Source organism: Cricetulus griseus, chromosome 3, assembly GCF_003668045.3.
Source record: "Cricetulus griseus strain 17A/GY chromosome 3, alternate assembly CriGri-PICRH-1.0, whole genome shotgun sequence".
NCBI lineage: Eukaryota > Metazoa > Chordata > Mammalia > Rodentia > Cricetidae > Cricetulus > Cricetulus griseus.
The window spans coordinates 228,931,595-228,950,816 of NC_048596.1; the positions used below are offsets into that span (position 1 = coordinate 228,931,595).

Here is a 19,222-nt window from a genome sequence, read left to right on the forward strand (position 1 = left end):
TGCGCCACCAATGCCCGGCTATGTGTTTGCTTTTCTATAACTGGCAGTAATGTTGGCATAGAAACAGTTTCTCAGAACATTATCGGTCTTTTATTTAACTTATTTTTGGCTAAGAACCACCACTTTCTTCTATCTCCAGATTTTTCTTTACTTTCATCACTGGTACCAGCAGTTGGCTTTACTTTATGGACCTTGTCATAGTGAAGTAATATTCTATATTTTACAAGATGGCAGAGATAGATCAGTTATATAAAAAGGCAGATAGCACAGGATAGTTACCAATTGAGAGTGGTTAAATCACTAGCTTCTGTATTTCAGCTACTTCAAATTATTCATGTGTGCCTAGGAATATTATTAAATTACTTAGCGTGGTTCCAAGAGGTCATTTATCAAAAGACGTGTTTGGAATGTTAAGTCTAAAGCTGCCAAAACATTATTTTCATTCAAAATAATCCTGATGCTTAAAACTAATTCTCATTGATGTATTATTTTGTCACGAATAAAGCATATAATTCATTATGCTTAATTCCAAAATGACAGAGTATACCAATATTCAGAATATAATCCCCGACACACCTTTTAACTTTTAAAAGAACTGAGCTCTGTACATATGAACATCACAAAAAGAACTGAACAGCCGGGTGTTGGTGGCACACACCTTTAATCCTGGCACTCGGGAGGCAGAGGCAGGTGAGTTTGAGGCCAGCCTGGTCTCCAGAGCGAGTGCCAGGATAGGCTCCAAAGCTACACAAAGAAACCCTGTCTCGAAAGAACTGAACAGTCACATAGTTAAAAATACATTTTTAATCACCTCTTCTACCAAAAGAATACTTCCATAAAAATACAGTTCAGCACTGTTCACCCTAGAGCCTTCCTTAGTAACAAATGCAATGGCCACTTTTGACTTTGTCAAAAGAAAAAGGCGAGTTTATAGTTGGTAGCAATATAGAGGTGAGATGTACCATTAAAAAAAAAAAAAAAGCACGGCAGGGGGTGGGGTGGGGAGGAAGGCAGGGGATGACTCAGAGGTTGAGAACACTGCTGCTCTTCAAGAGGTCCGAAGTTCAATTCCCAGCAACCACATGGTGACTTACAACCATCTGTAGTGAGATCTGGTGCCCTCTTCTGGCCTGCAGGCATACATGCAGGCAGAACACTATACATAATAAATAAATCTTAAAAAACAAAGTATGTACCCCTTTACATATAATACAGATGAGTAAGGCTCTTTAGTAATACACACACACACACACACACACACACACACACACACACACACACAGTATTTTACTTGAAGAAGCATACAACAATCACAGACATAGAACAAAACAATTTCCAACATGAAAATTCAACTACCATTAATATTAAATTCTTAATACAAGATATCCAAAATCAAAACACACAATGCAATGATCATACTATCTACTTAAGAGCATGGTTTTATTTCACTCATCTGACCTTTATTACTTCATACATTCATCTGTCAGCTTTTTCTGATCACTGACTACACATCAGGTCATGTGGCTTGGTTACTGAACATAAAGGTAAATAGTGTAATACAGATCCCAGCAACAGGACAGGTATCAAATAATACAAATGGATTACATTTAGTAAAAACAAAAAGCAGGGAGCTATTGGCAGAATACCATTTTTAATGTGTTTTTCTAGAGAGATAATTTTGAGAATGCCATATTCCAACCCAGTGGCTTTCTATTCTGGCAACTTAAAAAAAAAAAAATCATTTGGACAGACAAAAAGAAAGCAAACCTCACTCCCCAAAGGCAGGCCCATGTCATCCATCCCCACTCTACCCACACCCCAGTATTTACTGAGGACAGAAACTGGTTTATTCCAAGGACATAGGCTCTGGACCTAAGAACAGTTTTATGTTAAAAGAGTACCCATACAGTATTGATACTGAGTTCCAGCTTACCAGAGGCTGCACATTTGAAGCCCATGGGGCACCTCTGACTTGTTTAGTTTTTGTTTAAAGGGGAAAAAACAAACAAACAAAACAAAACAGAAAACCAACCTTACCCAATATTAAACATTTGGGAAGTGTCCCACAGAAGCTTCAACTCTAATGAGTCTTGCACATCCAAATGGGCTGGTGCACAGACTGCTTGCATGTTCTTTTGGGAGAGACTTGGTGCTCTTCTTATGACTAATCCTGCTGCTACCTCCTTTCTTTGCACAGATCATGGCCTGGCTCTTTACTACTCACTCACAGACTACCACTATTTTGAGAATGGTATTCCTCTCATTCTTAACCAAGAACCACCACAAAAAGAGGCTGTGAGAAGACACCATGACCCAGGCAACTTTCATAAAAGAAGCATTTAACTAGTGCTTGCTTACAGTTATAGAGGGTTAGTCCATCATCATCATGACGAGCAACATGGTGGTAAGCAGACAGGCATGGTGCTGAGAGGTAGCTGAGAGCTTTTCAACCTGACCAGCAGGTGTGTGTGTGCGTGCGTGCATGCCTGTGTGTGTGTGTGTGTGTGTGTGTGTGTGTGTGTGTGTTACTGGACCTGGTGTGCCCAGTGACATACCTCCTTTAACAAGGCCATACCTTAATTTAAGCCTTTCAAACTGTTCATCAGCTGGGGATTAAGAATGAAATATACGGGGACTAGAGAGATGGCTCAGCGGTTAAGAGCACTGACTGCTCTTTCAGAGATCCTGAGCTCATTTCCCAGCAACCACACAGTGTCTCATAACCATCTTGAATGAGATCTGGTGCCCTCTGCTGGCATGCAGGCAGAAGGCTGTATACATAATAAATACAGAATGAAATATATGAGCCTATGGGAGTATTCTCATTTAAACCATCACATAGGGTATCTGTAGCCAATACTGGTCAGTATTGCAATGAATGCCTTTTCCCCTCCCAAACTCAACACTCATTGTGCTATCTGTACAATTAAAGTTCTTTTCTTTAACGTGGCAGCAGGGCTTACCTTCAGATCAAGGCTGCTAAGGCTTACAACATCATCATCTTTCTCTCTTCGCTTTCTTTTCTATAAGGAAAAAAATAAGAGATTTGATTCATACATACAACTAAATGTTACTGCATTAAACAAAAATTCCATGCAACTAGAAAAAAAAAAATCACTCCAAGGAGCTGGAGCAGTTAAGAATGCTCATTGGACACAGGAGTTCTGGTTCTAGCACTTACACCAGCAGCTCACAATCACCTGTAATTTCAGTTGGATGGATGGACACACACACACACACACACACACACACACACACATATCCAATGCCCTTTTCTGACCCCTGTGGGCATCTGTGTGTATACACACATACAAATAAAATAAAATAAAATTATTTTGATTAGGGAGATTTAAAAAATTAATGCTGGAATATACATTGCCTAAACAGTACCCTCTGACTAAATAAAAAATGCTCCTGCTGAAGTGACTCTACACCACAACAAACATTACTTACGTGGCATTTTCAGACTAGAACTCATGTAATCTATGAGCCATCTGTGCTGTTACAGGAAAAGGAAAATATTTTATATAGAAACGCATCAAGTTTTATGTTGTTTGCTTTTTTAAAGGAACTTACTGCTCATCAAGGGGTGAAAGGAGTCTTTTTTTGAGGGGGGGTCCTTTTTTCATAGCCCAAACTCAATATGTTGCCTGAAGCAGGATTTGTCAAATGGAAGAGGAACAGCTATGTCCTGGAGTGATCTGGGTAATCATTCAGCTCTGTTTGGTGCCAGTGGTAGCATATTGTGTACATATCTATCATTTACAGTTCTTAGTCAATTATGAATAAACACCATTAAGCATTTTATCATTCCACATCTCAAAATAACACATTCCTTGTGACTCAGACTACCTCTTACAAATGCCTAAAACTAGCCGTCTAAGGCTCTCTTCAGTTCTAGGTCTCATGAGAATAAAAGGCTTGGAGTCCGAATAGAATTGAGCAGAGTAGTTAAAAGAGAAAAGAAAACATCTGGATAGATTCAGGGGAGATAAGAGCTAGAAAGAAGAGAAAGCAAGCCACCATGAAAATGAGAGGAAGTCTGTGAAGTTAGAAAAGCTATCTAAGTCCCCTGCCCCCTCACCCCAAAAGGGGAAAGAAACAAACATAATTAATTTAAGTGGAAAAACCTCTCAAGTTCAAATCCTATAAAAATCATTCCCTGGGAGCTGGAGAGATGGCTCAGCTGATAAGAGCACTTGTGACTCTTAGAAGGGACCCCAGTTTGATTCCCAGCACCCACATGACATTTTACAACCATCAGTAAGTAACTCCAGTTCCAAGGGATCCAATACCCTTTTCTGACCTCCATGGGCACCAAGCAGGAATATGGTGCATATACGTATATGCAAACAAAACACACTTAAAAATGAATATATACAATTTAAAAATTAAAACCAATCCCTCCGCCATTAAAATTACTTCAGGGAGGATAAAGGAGCAGAATACCACACTATTAGGGAATGAAGGCACACCAGAAAGAAATGTTCAAGCAGACAAAACTGGAACACATCATTCCCAACTGAGCTTAAAAAGCACTGAGAAAATGATATAAGAAATGAAGGAACATTATATATCAGAACTAGGAAAAAAACCTCCAAAACCAAAGTGCCAGCTTTTAAGAAATCTTCACTGATTCAAAGGTAATGTTAAAAAAAATACAGGAAGGTATGAATGACATGATCAGGACTTTTAGATGCCAGCTAACCCCAAGCCCTAAATATTTCTACCTGTTTGGGAACCTGTATATTAACAGGCAAACAACAGGAACAAGCTCTAGGAGAATACATGTGAAGTTGCTGACCCGGGTCAGAAGAGGCTATAGATGGACAGGCCTACATGGGGGAGGGAGGGGCGACTATGAAGCAAAGGAAGAATGTGAAGGGAAGAGCACTCGTGACCATTCGCGCTGCAAACACAGGGGTGCCCGCAGGAACAGAGAAAGCTAACAGGATTTGAGACTGTGTACTGTTGCTCCTTTCAAATACCTTCAGGCTTTATTTATTTCCATCTACCTAGACATTACTTTTGTTAATATGCAGCATGCGGTCATACAATCAGCTGCCTCCTTCCACCCTAACACTGTTTGCCAGGAACCCCATTCACTTATCATACAAGCAGATAGAGTTAAGTTCTCAAACGTGTGTGGGTGGTGTGGTGTGGATATGAAGTGTTCTCTGCAAACTACTCATGAATTGAAGGCTTGGTCCTGACATAAGCATTGTTCAAAGCTGGGGGTGGGATTGGTGGTGTGGGGGTGGGTGGGGGGGGATGGACGACTTCTGGGGAAACGACTGCATAGGAGGCTCTTACCTTCATCAATGATTAATCCAGAGATAGAAAAAAAAAAAAAAAAAAAGACAACTAGGAGTATAGAACTATAGGAGGAGGAGGAGCCTGGTTGGAGAAAATGGGTCGCTGGGAGTAGGCCCTGGAAAGACAGACCATGTCTGGTCCCCTCCTGTCTCTTTCTGTTTCCTGCACACCACGAGATGAGGAGATTTGCTCTTAAAGGCTTCTCTGCTCAACATGGCCCAGAAACAAGGGAGTTGCCAACCACTAGCTGAAACCTTGGAATCTGCCAAAATAATGTTTTCCTCCTTTCGGGTATTTATTACAGTGAAGAAAAAGTGATGAACACAGTGGATCATTTCCTGGATTCTTGGCTTTGTATCTTCGTCTACTTACCAAATGTATGTCTGTGTCATACTGTGACTTAACTAATAGCAGTTACATGCAACCTAATCTGTACACTTATGTTCTGGGAACTGTAGAATCAGGGTTAGTTAAACCCTAGTCAGATCTCTTTTAAAACTAGGCAAGATATGGAGTAATTCAAAGGAAACTGATTTTTTTAATGATACTTTTCCCGCATGAAGATAGTCTATTCTCAATCAGGTCTTCTATGTTCTTCAATGCTTTCCAGATGTCCTCATAAATGTTATACACATATTTTCATGGACTTCTATTAAATTTGATCCTACTTCCTCAATAAAAATATTTCAAAAAAGTGTGCAAATTGTGCTAATCATGAAACTTTCTATGATCATTGGATAAATTGTAATTCAAGAAAGGCAACGTGTGAGAGAAAGACACCAGGTTACAGGGTTCAAGCAGAGGGGTTTTTAATTAGGGAAAGGGATCATAAAACGGGGAAAGGGGAGAGGGCACACCAGCCTCCAGGGACAGGAGCAGCAGGAGAGAGGAGAGAGGAAAGAGGGGGATGGAGAGGGAGGGAGGGAAGGAAGGAGAGAGAGAGACAGAGAAAAAAGAACAGAGAAAAAGAAAAAGACAGAAGGATGGGAGGTGGGCAGGGCCCTTTTAAAAGGGAACATAGTGAATATGCACAGATGGTACTCTTAGTGGCTACACCTGTCAGAACCCCAAAGACAGGCCAGTACAGGTGCCTGAATACTAATATAAATGATGAATGTAATGAATAAAAAAGTATAGGAAGGCTCAGCAGAAATAAGTATAAGATACAGAATAGAATGCAGATTAATCACGTCTTGTTGACTCCATCTTAACACCCAAACATACCAGTAACACTTAGAAAACCAGAAAGTGAATCTTTTTTTCCATTTTCCTTAAATAAGCATAAAAATCATGATTTATTTGGATATGTATTATGATGTGGTAAGTTTTAAGTATAAAAAGAACCAATTTTCTTCCTCATATCATAGAAAATCAAATGCCTCTGTAAAGTCTTGTCCTAGGTCTGGAGAGATGGCTCAGAGGTTAAGAGCACTGGTTGCTCTTCCAGGACACAAGTTCTTTCCCAGCACCTACACGACACATGTAACAACCACATGTAACTCCAGTCCCAGGGAATACTGGCTTCAACAGACAATGTATGCACATGGTACATAGACATACATACATGCAGGCAAAACCCCATACACATAAAATAAAAATAAATCTTAAAATAAAAATCCTTGCGGCAAGGCAGTTTCTGTCTTGAGGAAACCAACAGCAGATAACCATTCTCTCCTCTCCTCTCTCTCTCTCTCTCTGTGTGTGTGTGTGTGTGTGTGTGTGTGTGTGTACATATATATGTACATGTAACCTAAGTCAAGCATTTATACATTTTTAAACCTAGTATAAAAAAGTTGTCAAAGATTGTACATAAAATAATGCCTTGCCTTATACCACTCAAAGGAACAGAAAGGTTCATCGTTAAAGGTGAATTCATACCAGTGCTTTGAAAATGTATTTACCTGAAATAAAACTTTCAGCTTTTGGAAATAAAGGACTATATCAGGTTGCCAAATAGGCTTTAGAAGCTCTGCTTCATGAGATACTCAGTAGCACAACTGAGTTGTACAGCAGAATGAAAGACAACCCAAGAATGGATCCCAATGTTTTGAAAGCCCAGGTATCTACTCACCAAAGTGAAGTCCCAGTGAGGGCCAGGCGTTAAAAATGTGAAGGAGCTGCCTCTCCGAAGGGAGCACCTACTGACAGAAGAGTCAGGTAAATAGAGTAAGTTCAATACAGTAAGGTGCTCGGCAGATAAAAAGCCATTATGTTTGCAGTCTCAAAATTAGTTAAAATAGTGATCCAATATCAACAGCCGGATAGAGCAACGTCCTTCTGGAAAATACACAAGCATAACAGGGCAAATGTCATCCCCAGAATCTTTATACTGAAAAGAGACTATATAAAATTAGCGGAGAGACTACTATTACAAAACAACTCTCCAAACCAAACAGAGTTCATCTTGGGAGTATATACACAACTCAACAATACAAAATCTATTAATGTACAACAACAGCTTTAATAATTATTTTTATTAATAATAATAATAAACAGCAACCAAACTCATAACTACATTTAGTACAATTCAAAACTTATGCATTATATTCTTAAGTAAATAAAGAAGTAATACAATAAGACCAAAGTCATGCTACTTACATTAATGCAAATCTCTTTTGAGATTAATTAAAGAGAGTCCTATTACAGAATCTGCCTTCACCTTTCTAAAACACAGGCCTGTACATATACAAATAGAAATGTCTATATTTAAGAATATGAAAAAAAAATCACAAAACACAGCACAGGTGATACCCAATATACTGTCCATCACTTAAGATGTACAGAATGTGGAACAAAGATTTTTCTCTCTTCAGTGGATAAATACAGCCAAACGAGGAGAACAGAATCAGTCCCGAGCTTGTGGAAGCAAGGGAATTAAGTTGTCATCACCTGCCCTTTGGCAGAGGCTCAAAGAGGCAAGTGGAGTGTGACCTTTATAATGGGACAAAATGGGGAAGGGCTCAAGTATAACCTGGACAGCACTGTCATGTGGAGGCTATTGGTAGGTTAACCAGAGGAGGAGTACATGGAGTGGTAACCTATTGTGACTGGAGAGAAGGTATGCATTTGTCCTTTCCTGGTTGATTCTAAGATGTAAGCAGTGGGCTGAAGAGATGGCACACTGGTTAAGAGCACTTGCTGCTCTTGTAGAGGACCTGGGTTCCCAGTACCTAAATGATGACTCACAACCCTGTAACTCTTGGGATCTGATGCCCTCTTTTGGCCTTCATAGGCACTAAACACACACACAGTGCATATATACACATACAAGAAAATACTCACAAATTTTATTTTAAAAAATCTTAACAATTTAAGACATAAGCAGGACAAAAATTTAAAGTAGACAAGTTACTTATAAAGTTTTAGCTATTTTAGACCAATTGTTATACAAGTTATTATTTGGCTTCTTGGCCAGGTCATGGTCCATTTTAAAACCTGACTCTTACCTTGACCCTCATGCAAAACCTTTCTTTACCATACATTATTACCATAACATTACAGATGGCAAAAATTTCAAGCTGAAATCAAATACAAGGGTTCCTATACTTTTCTAAGGTGAATATAAGACAGAAGTTTGTATTTCAGCAAGGACAATAAATAACATGACTATCAGAAAGGCCTCACCAAAGAACAGTAAATCTGGCTGTTAAGATAGCACCTGTCACTAAAGCTGCATTTTGTTTGATATCCAGGACCCACAAGATGAAAGAAACACACACATGCCTATACCCTACATACACAAAACAAACCAGTCAGTCCTGTTTTATCAGAATATGCTGTTTCCTTGGAGTCATCCACCAACTCTGGCTCCTATAATCTCTCTGTCTCTTCTGCACAGAATCCCATGGGAGGGGCTTAATTAACATCTTATTCAGGGCTGAGTGCTCCAAAGTGCCTTACTCTCTGTACACTGTCAACTTGACTGGCTCATCTGGAAAAAGGAACCTCAAGTGAGAAATTGCCTTGATCAGATTGTCCTGTATCGAGCATGGCAGTGGTGGCGCTTGCCTTTAATCCCAGCACTCAGGAGGCAGACAAAGGCGGATCTCTGTGAGTTCGAGGCCAGTCTGGTCTACTAGAGCTAGTTACAGGACAGCCGCTAAAGCCACAGAGAAACCCTGGCTTGAAAAAAAAAAAAAAAAAAAAAAAAAGGGAAAAAAAAGATTGGCCTGTAGCAAGTCTGTGGAAGCATTTTCTTGATTAATAATCGATGTGGGAAGGGCTGGAGAGATGGCTCAGTGGTTAAGAGCACTGACTGTTCTTCCAGAGGTCCTGAGTTCAATTCCCAGCAACCACATGGTGGTTCACAACCATCTGGTGCCCTCTGCTGGTATGCAGGCAGAAGACTGTATACAAAATAAATAAATAAAATTAAAAAAAAAAGACAAAAAAAAAAAAAAAAAAAAAAAAACCCAAAAAAAAGATGTTGGAGGGCCCAGTTCACTGTGGGTAGTGACACTGCTGGGCAAGTGGTCCTAGATGGTATAAGAATGGCAGCTGAACACAAGCCTGGAGTACAAGCCAAGGCATGTTCCTCCATGGTCTTTGTATCAGTTCTTGCCTCCAGGTTCCTGCCTTGAGTTTCTGCCCCAATAGCCCTGGATGATGGACAACAAGCTGTAAACTGGAAAAAAACAAAACAAAACAAAACAAAACAAAACCCAAAAAAACCCTTTCTTCTCCAAGATGCTTTTGGTCATGCTGTTTATCACAGTAATAGAAGCAAACTAGGAAATGTAGATAGAGAATTGTAAAACCAAGGCTATAATTAATTATGTAATCCCGACTATTAACTAACCATAGAATTTGATGTCTGACAGTTGGAAACAAAAACTAGCTCTTGAGAATCTTAAAAAAAACAAAAACAGAAACCCTAATGGATAAAACATTCAGTCTGATGGTAAGGTTCTTTTAAGCACTATCGACGGTCAGTTTACAGTAGTAACTCCCTCCCCCATTCTAGTAACAAGTTTCTATTTACTTTAAACATCATGGAAAAAAAATAAACTGAAAAACTAATCTGTGCCCAGAAAACATGTGTGATGGTACCAACTTGCAAAATTTTTTAGAAAGGCATAGTCTTTTATTTTTTCTTTTTAATAAGAATTAGACTCAAAATGTAATCACTATCTTAAAGTCTTGTGAGAAAAAATTCAGTTTCATGAAGCATTAAAATCATATGTGTTTTTTCTAGAAAAAACATTGGACAACTCATTTCCAAAGGGGCAAAGACTGGAATGAAGTTATGCAGAGCACCAGTAACGCTATCCAAATATACATAATAACCAAAGTAATTAAAGCATTTAAGGCTTAAGATAATTAAAGCATTTAAGGCCTAAGATAAACTAACTCATTAAGGTGTCAGTTTGGTTCACTACGATGTGTCCTCTTTAACTCCAGGGTGACTTTCACTGGGCCTCCAACTTTCTTCTTTACCTATGATGTACTACTGAGCACAGTAAAGTTCCATTACACTACATTAGTTTTAGGAGAAATGAAGCATAAATGAGTGTTTTGCCTGTCTGTGTATGTAAGTGCATCACATGTATGCAGTGCCTATGGAGGTCAGAATAGAGTATCAGATCCCCTGGAACAGGAGTTAGTGTTGTGAGCTGTCATACCAGAGTGGGAATCAAAACCTGATCTTCTGCAAGAGCAATAAGTATTCTTTAATAGCTGAATCATTTCTAGTGCTCCACACCCGTACTGGTACAGTGTGTTTTATCCTTTGTTGTCCTTGGCAGCCTTACTCCTTTTTCTCCTAAGCCTTGCCTTCTCTTTGCTTATCTCCCTCAGCATGTCTGCTTATTCTTGCATAAGTTTCTTCCCAAGTTGTGTACCTTTGATTATTCATGACATTTCTTAAACGTACATTGTGTACTCATTCTCCAACCAGTACTAACCATCAGATTAAAATGCGAATCATTTTCCATCTAGGTTGCTAAAGATTGTTTTTGTTTTTAAATCTGGTGTAAAAACTGGGCTTGGGGGGACCATAAATCTGAAATATTTTGTATATAATCTCTTTTTAAGGAAACAGGTTTCTATAAGATTTAGAGTGCCATGACCCCCAAATGTTATTATTATTTTTTTTTAACAAAAGACAGGAGTTTAAAAAATATACACATGATTGTGTCACTGGTTTGTTTAAAGTCTTCCAGCATTTCCCCTTATTGATCATGACACACTGGACCTTTTACAGTGAATCATTTGCCTGAATATAATTTCTCATTACTTCCTCTTTTAGATTCTGCAGCTAATTGAGTATGTACACCTAGCATTCACTATGCCTATTTGCTTCAGGGCCTTTTTATATGAGTGAAGTTATTAATCTATCTATCTGTTTACTTACTAATCTGTTTAGTGTGGCAAGATTTCATCTAAGATGACCCTGAATCTGTGATCTTCCTACCTCTATTTCCAGGGTGCTGGGATTACAGGCATGGGTGAGCATGCCCAATACTATGAGGTGCTATAGGTCAAACCCAGGGCCTTATGTATGCCAGCTCTGCTTACTGGGCTATATCTCCAGTTATTCATTCATTATGCATCCCAAACCAACAATCCTCCTGGACTCAGGGATTACAACAGGGAGTTATTTCCTGTCTTCTCTAGTCAGGATGGAGTACTCCTTTTTATTTGCATCTATGCCATTCTGTATCACTAGAAGCTCTCACCAAACACTATTTAACTTGCTTATTCATTCCTACTAGATTACTTTTTATCTCTATATACTTGGTATGTGGCATTCATTTATTTTCTGAATAAGTCACACCACATTTTTTTTCTTTTTTTCAACTCACTGCAAATTATTCTCAGCTCAACATTCAAAGTAAGACGGGGTTAAAGTCTGATAAATTCTTATTTGAAAAGGCTGAAAGTAGCTAGGTGGTATGCATCTGTAACCCCAGCACTCCTATTGTAGATACAGGGGGATCAGCAGTTCAAGGTTATCCTTGGCAACATATTGAATCCCAGGTCAGTCTGGTGAGACTTGACCTCAAAACAAGTAAATGACCAAAAGGCTGAAAAATGTGTAAACAAATTTAATACACTCAACAAATTTAACATTTAGAAATATATTGGGTAAACATATATCTAACATCCTCTAACATAGTGTTGAGCACAGACACCTGTATGCAAAGCCACTAGCAACATATACCACAATACAAGAGTATGTGTGTCTATACCATTTCCTCTAATTTCCTAATTCAATAAACTAAATGTGAAATTCTTTCAAAAAATTTTACATGTATGTATGTATGTATGTATGTATGTATGTATGTATGTATGTATGTGTGAAGATCAGAGAACAACCTGGAAGTGGGCTCTCTCTTTCCATTGTGTGGGTCCCGAAGATCAAACTCGTGTCAGCCTTGTCAGCACATGCCTTTACCTGCCGAGCCCTCTCACTGGCCTGCATCTGAAGTCCTTACAATGAATGTCCACCAGGTACTACACTACAAGATCACCTGTCACTTCATTCCCATTATTCCCCACTTGCTTTACTTCACCTTCCTCACCTGTCTTGAATTCCCTGAAGATACCCAGTAGGATTCTTCTTCCCAGAGAAGCACTTGCTGCACCTCTACGCTTAGAAAAGTTTCTTCCAAATTCCCACAGCTCCATCCCTTCCTTCTCTCCAACTGCATTATCATCAAGAGACTTTCCCTGTGATCTCTTAAAAATAGTAATGATCTCTATGCCCCTCACCAGGCTTTCATTTACTTCATGAGGCCCACCTTCCCCAAGAGAATTTCAGCTTCTAAGAGCAAGAGCTCCAGCTGTTTTTGTTCACTAGAACCCCCATTATCTACAAGTGTCTGATGTTTGGGTAGGTGCAATAGTATTACTGAATGAGGGTAGAACTGTTCCATCCATCTTTTGGAATCCCCCCTTTTCTCTTAACTAGTCTTTCCCGGTTCTCCTATTTCTCACTCTCAAGGATGACTTCCTTTTGCACATTGACTTCTTAAACGCAGGACGAGAGGAAGTTTCAGAAGGCAAGAACTTAGGTGAATATTACCTTAAACTTCAAATTAACAAAACTCAGCACCAAAAGAAAGAATCGGAGCTCTTTACAGTTACTTAATACATTGGATTTACCCATGCCTTGTTAAAGAAAGGTATCTGCTTATTCCTCAAAACTGCATGACTGGACTATAATATATAAAAGATTAGTTTAAAATCATATCAAGTGATCTGGGTGTGGTGGCACACATTGTAATCCTAGCACGGGGGAGACCAAGGAAGAAAGACCAGTTTTAGGCAGAAAGGCTTGGTGCCTGCTCAGGTGACAATTCCTCTCCTCACCACAGCTTCTATGAGGTAGTGAGCCTGCTAGTTTCAGTAGAGAACAGTTCTGGTCAGAAGTACGGTGTGAGTTTCTGGCCACCCTCTCTACACAGTAAGTTCTGGAATGACCAAGTTACATAGTGAGAACCTGTCTCAGAAACAAAACCAATGACAAACAACCTAGAATCATGTCAACTGGGGCAGGGACTTCTGAAAAGATGGAGCAGATACGGGATTATTACTTTTATAGATAAAAACTGACAGACAAGATTTATGCAGAGTTCTTTGCAAAGGTCCATGCTAAGCACTGAAGTTCACAATGCCTTAAGTGAAGTAAACATTATCACATACTGCCCTGCGCAGAACTCAAAGTAATAGGACCCGTAGCTTCAGCAGAATTCAGCATTATGATGGGAACCACTATATACAGCACTTTAAAACAATTTTTCATATGTCACATGCCAAAAGAATTACAGGGCAGTACCGACAAATGTCATTCCAATTTCCTATTTGATAATAACATTGTGATCTCCACGGCATCTCTTCCAGACACAGATTTCTGATATCAATCTGGTGTCCACCTTTTCCAGATGTACAGAAATGAAGACAACAACACAGAATATGAAATGTTCTAATAATCGAAAAGCCATAGAGTGTCTACTGGCCTACTCTGGTCTGGAAAAAAGAAATCATTTCAACAGCCGCTTTTAGGCTTAAAGGGCTGGTGCCTGCTCAGGTGACAATTAATCCCCATCACCACAGGTTCCATGACAGTCTTGGTCTAAGCTCCTGCACCCCACAGCTAGACGTGCAGAAAAGTATGGTTCCCCAGGAAAGGGTTAAAGGAGATTGTCAACAAGTCCAATGGGTCCGCCCCTTCTCAGCAGGGCCGAGCAAGTCGCTGTTTGGGACCTCAGCTTAAAGCTGGCCCTCGCTGCCTCCGGCCTGGCCAGCACACTTTCCTCCCGTGGGTTCCCGCATTTCTGCCCGGCCTTGCCCTACCTCCCCTGCTGCATTCCCGGCCCGCGGTGAGCGCCCGGCTCTCCCGTCCGCCCTCTCCCCGAGTCTCGGGATTCCATTCCTGGTGCTCCCCATCCACCCACTTCCCGGGTCTCCAGGATCCACGCCTGGCTCTCCCCAGCCACCTCCTGCCACTCTCACCTCCCGTCCGCCGCTGGCCCGGGGGTGTCGGCCGGAGGCCCTGCGGCTCGGTCCTCGCTGAGCACGGAGGCCCTGCGGCTTCTCCTCCGCGGCCGGGGCTGCTTCTGAGCCGCCGGCTCTGGCTCCATGTCCGGGGGTAGGGGGAGGAGCGGTGGCCCAGTGCCCGGGAGACCGACCGTGGCGGGCACGGTGCCCGCCAGCTTCTGTGAGGCACTAAGTTGCCTTCTAGCAGAGAGCTGCCACCGCCATCATCCGGGGATTTGAAAATGGCGGCGGCCCGGCAGACAGCCAATCAGAGAACGGGTAGCGGTTGCTAGGATATGTGGAGTCCCGCCCTAGTCCAGAGGCCCTCAGGGCACACTTCTGGAAGCTTGAGGGGAAAACCGGAGAGTAGCAGGTGAAAATTAGGGGCTTGGGGGTTTATTCTAACTCCTTTCGGGAAGCTCTCAAAGGCAGTCTCTATTCACTAGAACTTTTGCGGCAGGCCAGGAAAATGGATAGGAAGCTGTTTACCATTTTATATTTCTTAGTTTTAGATACGTTGAAAGTGATGACCCCAAAGCTTCTGGACATATAAACACTAGATTATTCGTGTGGTATATATGTTCAATTGCCAAAAACAACACCTGTGTTCTCAGCGATGTCTCCAGATCGCCAGTGAAATCTAGTTATGTCCTCCTGTCTCCCAGTGCTTGCAAGACTGCAAATGCATGAAACAAAGGACATTCCCGTGTTAATTATGAAGATTGGTAAATGAAAACGTTCTTTGATTTTAAGCATTGCTAAATCTTAAAGGTAGTGTCTCTCTCTCTCTCTCTCTGGGAGGTTATCCTAAAAAGTGACACCATATTTACAGGAAGATGTTAATGACTTTGTACATAATAGAAAAATTAAAGGCAATCCAAAATGAATGTGAGATGTCTAAATATAGCTCATTGACTGGAAGGACTATCGTTAGCCTAAAAAGAAATAGTCTTCCCTAGGGAAGAACACACCGATTGATTATCCAATACCAAGTGGCCAGCCCTGAAAACGTATACAAGTAACATCATACAGACTGAGCGGGTTGTATTTATGTATTTAGGAACATATATGTATGTAACAACAATTAGCAAAAAGAGGCCATGAATTTGAAAGAGAGCAAGAAGGTGTATAAGGGTTAGGAGGGAGGAAAGGAAAGGCGGAGGGGGTGGTGGTGGTGTGATTATTGGTAGTATTCAGGCATCTATACTGGTCTGTCCTTGGGGTTCTGACAGGATACACCTTCAGCTGCAGTCACTAAGAACACTACCTGTGCACATTCATTATGTTCCCTTTTAAAAGGGCCCTACCTCCCTCCCATTTTTCTCTTTCTCTCTCTCTCCCTCTCTGTTCCCCTTTTTCTCTCCCTCTCTCCCCCTCTTTCCTCTGTCCTCTCTCCTGCTGCTCCTGTCTCTGGAGGCTGGTCTCCCCCCTCTCCTTTCCCCTTTTTATGATCCCTCCCCCCCCCAAAAAAAAACGCTCTGTTTGAACCCTGTTGCATGGTGTCTTTCTCTCCAATGTCACTTTTCTTAAATTACAATAATTAAGAATATTTGTTGTACAGGAGATTGCTTCCTGAACATAACACCAGTAGCACAGACACTGAGATCAACAATTAATAAATGGGACCTCCTGAAAGTGATAAGCTTCTGTAAAGCAAAGGACACAGTCAGCAAGACAAAACAGCAGCCCACAGACTGGGAAAAGATATTCACCAACCCCACATCTGATAGAGGGCTGATCTCCAAAATATACAAAGAACTCAAGAAACTAGTCTCTAAAACACCAAACAATCCAATTAAAAAGTGGGGGTCAGAACTAAATAGATAATTCTCAATAGAGGAATCTAAAATGGCTGAAAGACACATAAGAAAGTGTTCAACATCCTTAGCCATCAGGGAAATGCAAATCAAAACAACTCTGAGATACCTGACAGAATGCCTAAAATCAAAAACACCAATGACAGTTTATGCTGTAGAGGATGTGGAGAAAGGGGAACACTTCTCCACTGCTGGTGGGAGTGCCAACTTGTACATACAGCCACTTTGGAAATCAGTATGGCGACTCCTCAAGAAAATGGGAATGAGTCTACCACAAGATCCAGCAATTCCACTCCTAGGCATATACCCAAAAGAAGCACATTCATACAACAAAGACATCTGTTCAACGATGTTCACAGCAGCACTATTTGTAATAGCCAGAAACTGGAAGCAGCCTAGATGCACCTCAACTGAAGAATGGATAGAGAAATTGTGGTACATTTACACAATGGAGTACTACTCAGCAGAAAAAAACAATGGAATCTTGAAATTTGCAGGAAATTGATGGAACTCGAAGAAACCATTCTGAGCAAGGTAACCCAGTTACAAAAAGACAAACATGATATGTACTCACTCATAGAGTAAGGGATTACCAGCTTGCAATCCACACTGCCAGAGAAACTAGTAAACAAGGAGGACCCTAAAAGAGAGAAACTTGGTCCCCTGGAGAAGGGGAAAGGGTCACCATCCCCTGAGCAAATTGAGAACATAGGAAGAGGGGGGAGGGAGCTACAAGAATGAGAAGGGAAGAAAAGGAAGAATGCAGAGGTCATGAGGGAGCAAAAAGGTTGAGTCAGGTGTAGATTAGAAGAAAGGATGTGATAGGTAGGGTTTTAGTTGGAGGGTGTAGGGGAGGAAGGAAGGGAGAAGGGAACTGGGATTGTCATGTAATTCAATCTTGTTTGTAATTCAAACAAAAAAATAAAAAAGAATATTTGTTGATCTTGTAGAAGATATAAGTTTGGATCTCAGTACCCACATTGGACAGCTCACAGCTGCCTGTAACTCCAGTTCCAGCTTAATCTAATGCCTTCTTACCTACATAGGCACCCACACACATAAGGTACATGGCCACACACACCCACACAGAATGGCCACTGAAATCCCATTTATTGAAACCTACATAAGAAAGGAATGGAGCCAGGTGTTGGTGGCGCACGCCTTTAATCCCAGCACTCGGGAGGCAGAGGCAGGTGGATCTCTGTGAGTTCGAGACCAGCCTGGTCTACAAGAGCTAGTTCCAGGACAGCCTCCAAAGCCACAGAGAAACCCTGTCTTGAAAAACAAAAAAAAAAAACAAAACAAAAAAAAAAAAAAAAAAAAAAAAGAAAAGAAAGGAATGGAAAAGGATGGCAATTATAATAGTAGGCTTTTACTTTTTCTTTTTCATTCTTTCAAAACCTAAGCATAGCTAGCAAGCATGTACAAACCAGTACTGTATGGATACATAATTTCTTTCAAGGTCTTGTTTTGTGTGGTTGTTGGGGCTGTGAGATCTGCCATGAGTAGATGGCTTGTGGGCTGGAACTCTAGACCAGGAGCTGGTACAGACACTGATGCTGTCACCCACAGCAGAAATGTCTTTTTTTTTTTTTTTTCACTTGAAAGCCCCAATTTTAGCCTGTGGCCTTGCAACTAATTGCAAAAGGAAAGCACACTTGGAGGATTGTAGTGATTTGTATGAGAAATGCTCCCCTAAAGCCTTATAAGTTTGAAATTGCTTCCCAAAGAAAATCAATATAAAAAAACTACTGTATTAACAAAATAATAGCAAACGTCTAGAAAATCTCCTCATGTCTAGGAGAACTGTTGGATGAGGCGCCTGTGTGGGAAGTGATGGTAAAAGGTGCATCTGAACAAGTGTGATGTGGACAGCTTTAAACTCAGTACTTACAGGCCAAGGTAGGATGACTGTGAACTTGAGTTTCACATGGTCTACGTAGTAAGATCCTGTCTCAATAAAAGAGAGAAGAAAACAAAGCAAAACAATTTTTTGTTTTCCTTAAGTTTTTAAGACTGATTTATGTCCATACCACACTGAATACGTCTAGTTTTGTCTGTATTTAAAATGGTTTGAACCTTATTCGAGGAGAAGATACTTGTGAAATACATATGAAACAGAAAGAGCTGATTTGGGGCTGAATAGATGGCTCAGGGGTTAAGAGCTTCTGCTGCTCTTGCAGAGGACCAAAGTTTGGTTCCCAACACGTTTCAGGCTGATTTACTATTGCAGCAAGTGGTACTCATTTGCTTTAATTTTCCCCATTAATGCTGACTTAATTCTTAATATCAGAGGAAAAATTTTGGAAGATACTTGTGAGGGCTGGGAAGATTATAAGGAAAGTGCTTGCTTACTGCACAAGAATGAGAGCCCTAGTTGCAGCCTCCTGGAACTAGTTACCCCAGTGTGGTGGTTTGAATAACAATGGCCCTCACAGGCTCTTGGATTTGAATACTTGGTCACCAGGCAATGGCTCTATTTGAAAGAATTAGGAGGTATGGCCAGAGGTATGGCTGTGTTGGAGGAAGTATGTCACTGAAGTTTCAAAAAGCCCATTCCAAGCCCAGAGTTTCTCTCTTCCTGCTGCCCATGGATCTGGATCTAGAAC

General features: G+C 40.7%; 1 protein-coding gene across 2 annotated transcripts in view; it reads right to left on the bottom strand.

Moving 5' to 3' along the window:
- The window catches only part of Net1 (neuroepithelial cell transforming 1), a 35,644-nt gene extending 20,608 nt beyond the window's left edge, over positions 1 to 15,036 (bottom strand). Inside the window, exons 1-3 of one of the 2 annotated variants that reach the window (XM_027405103.2) lie at positions 14,773 to 15,035; positions 7,388 to 7,457; positions 2,964 to 3,023 (exon numbers count right to left, since the gene is read on the bottom strand). In XM_027405103.2, the coding sequence (XP_027260904.1) occupies positions 2,964 to 3,023; positions 7,388 to 7,457; positions 14,773 to 14,900 (258 nt within the window). In that variant the 5' untranslated portion in view covers positions 14,901 to 15,035. Of the gene's footprint in view, positions 1 to 2,963; positions 3,024 to 7,387; positions 7,458 to 14,772 lie in introns of both variants that reach the window. The other variant, XM_027405104.2, reaches the window with a different exon arrangement.
- Positions 15,037 to 19,222: the final 4,186 nt, after the last annotated feature.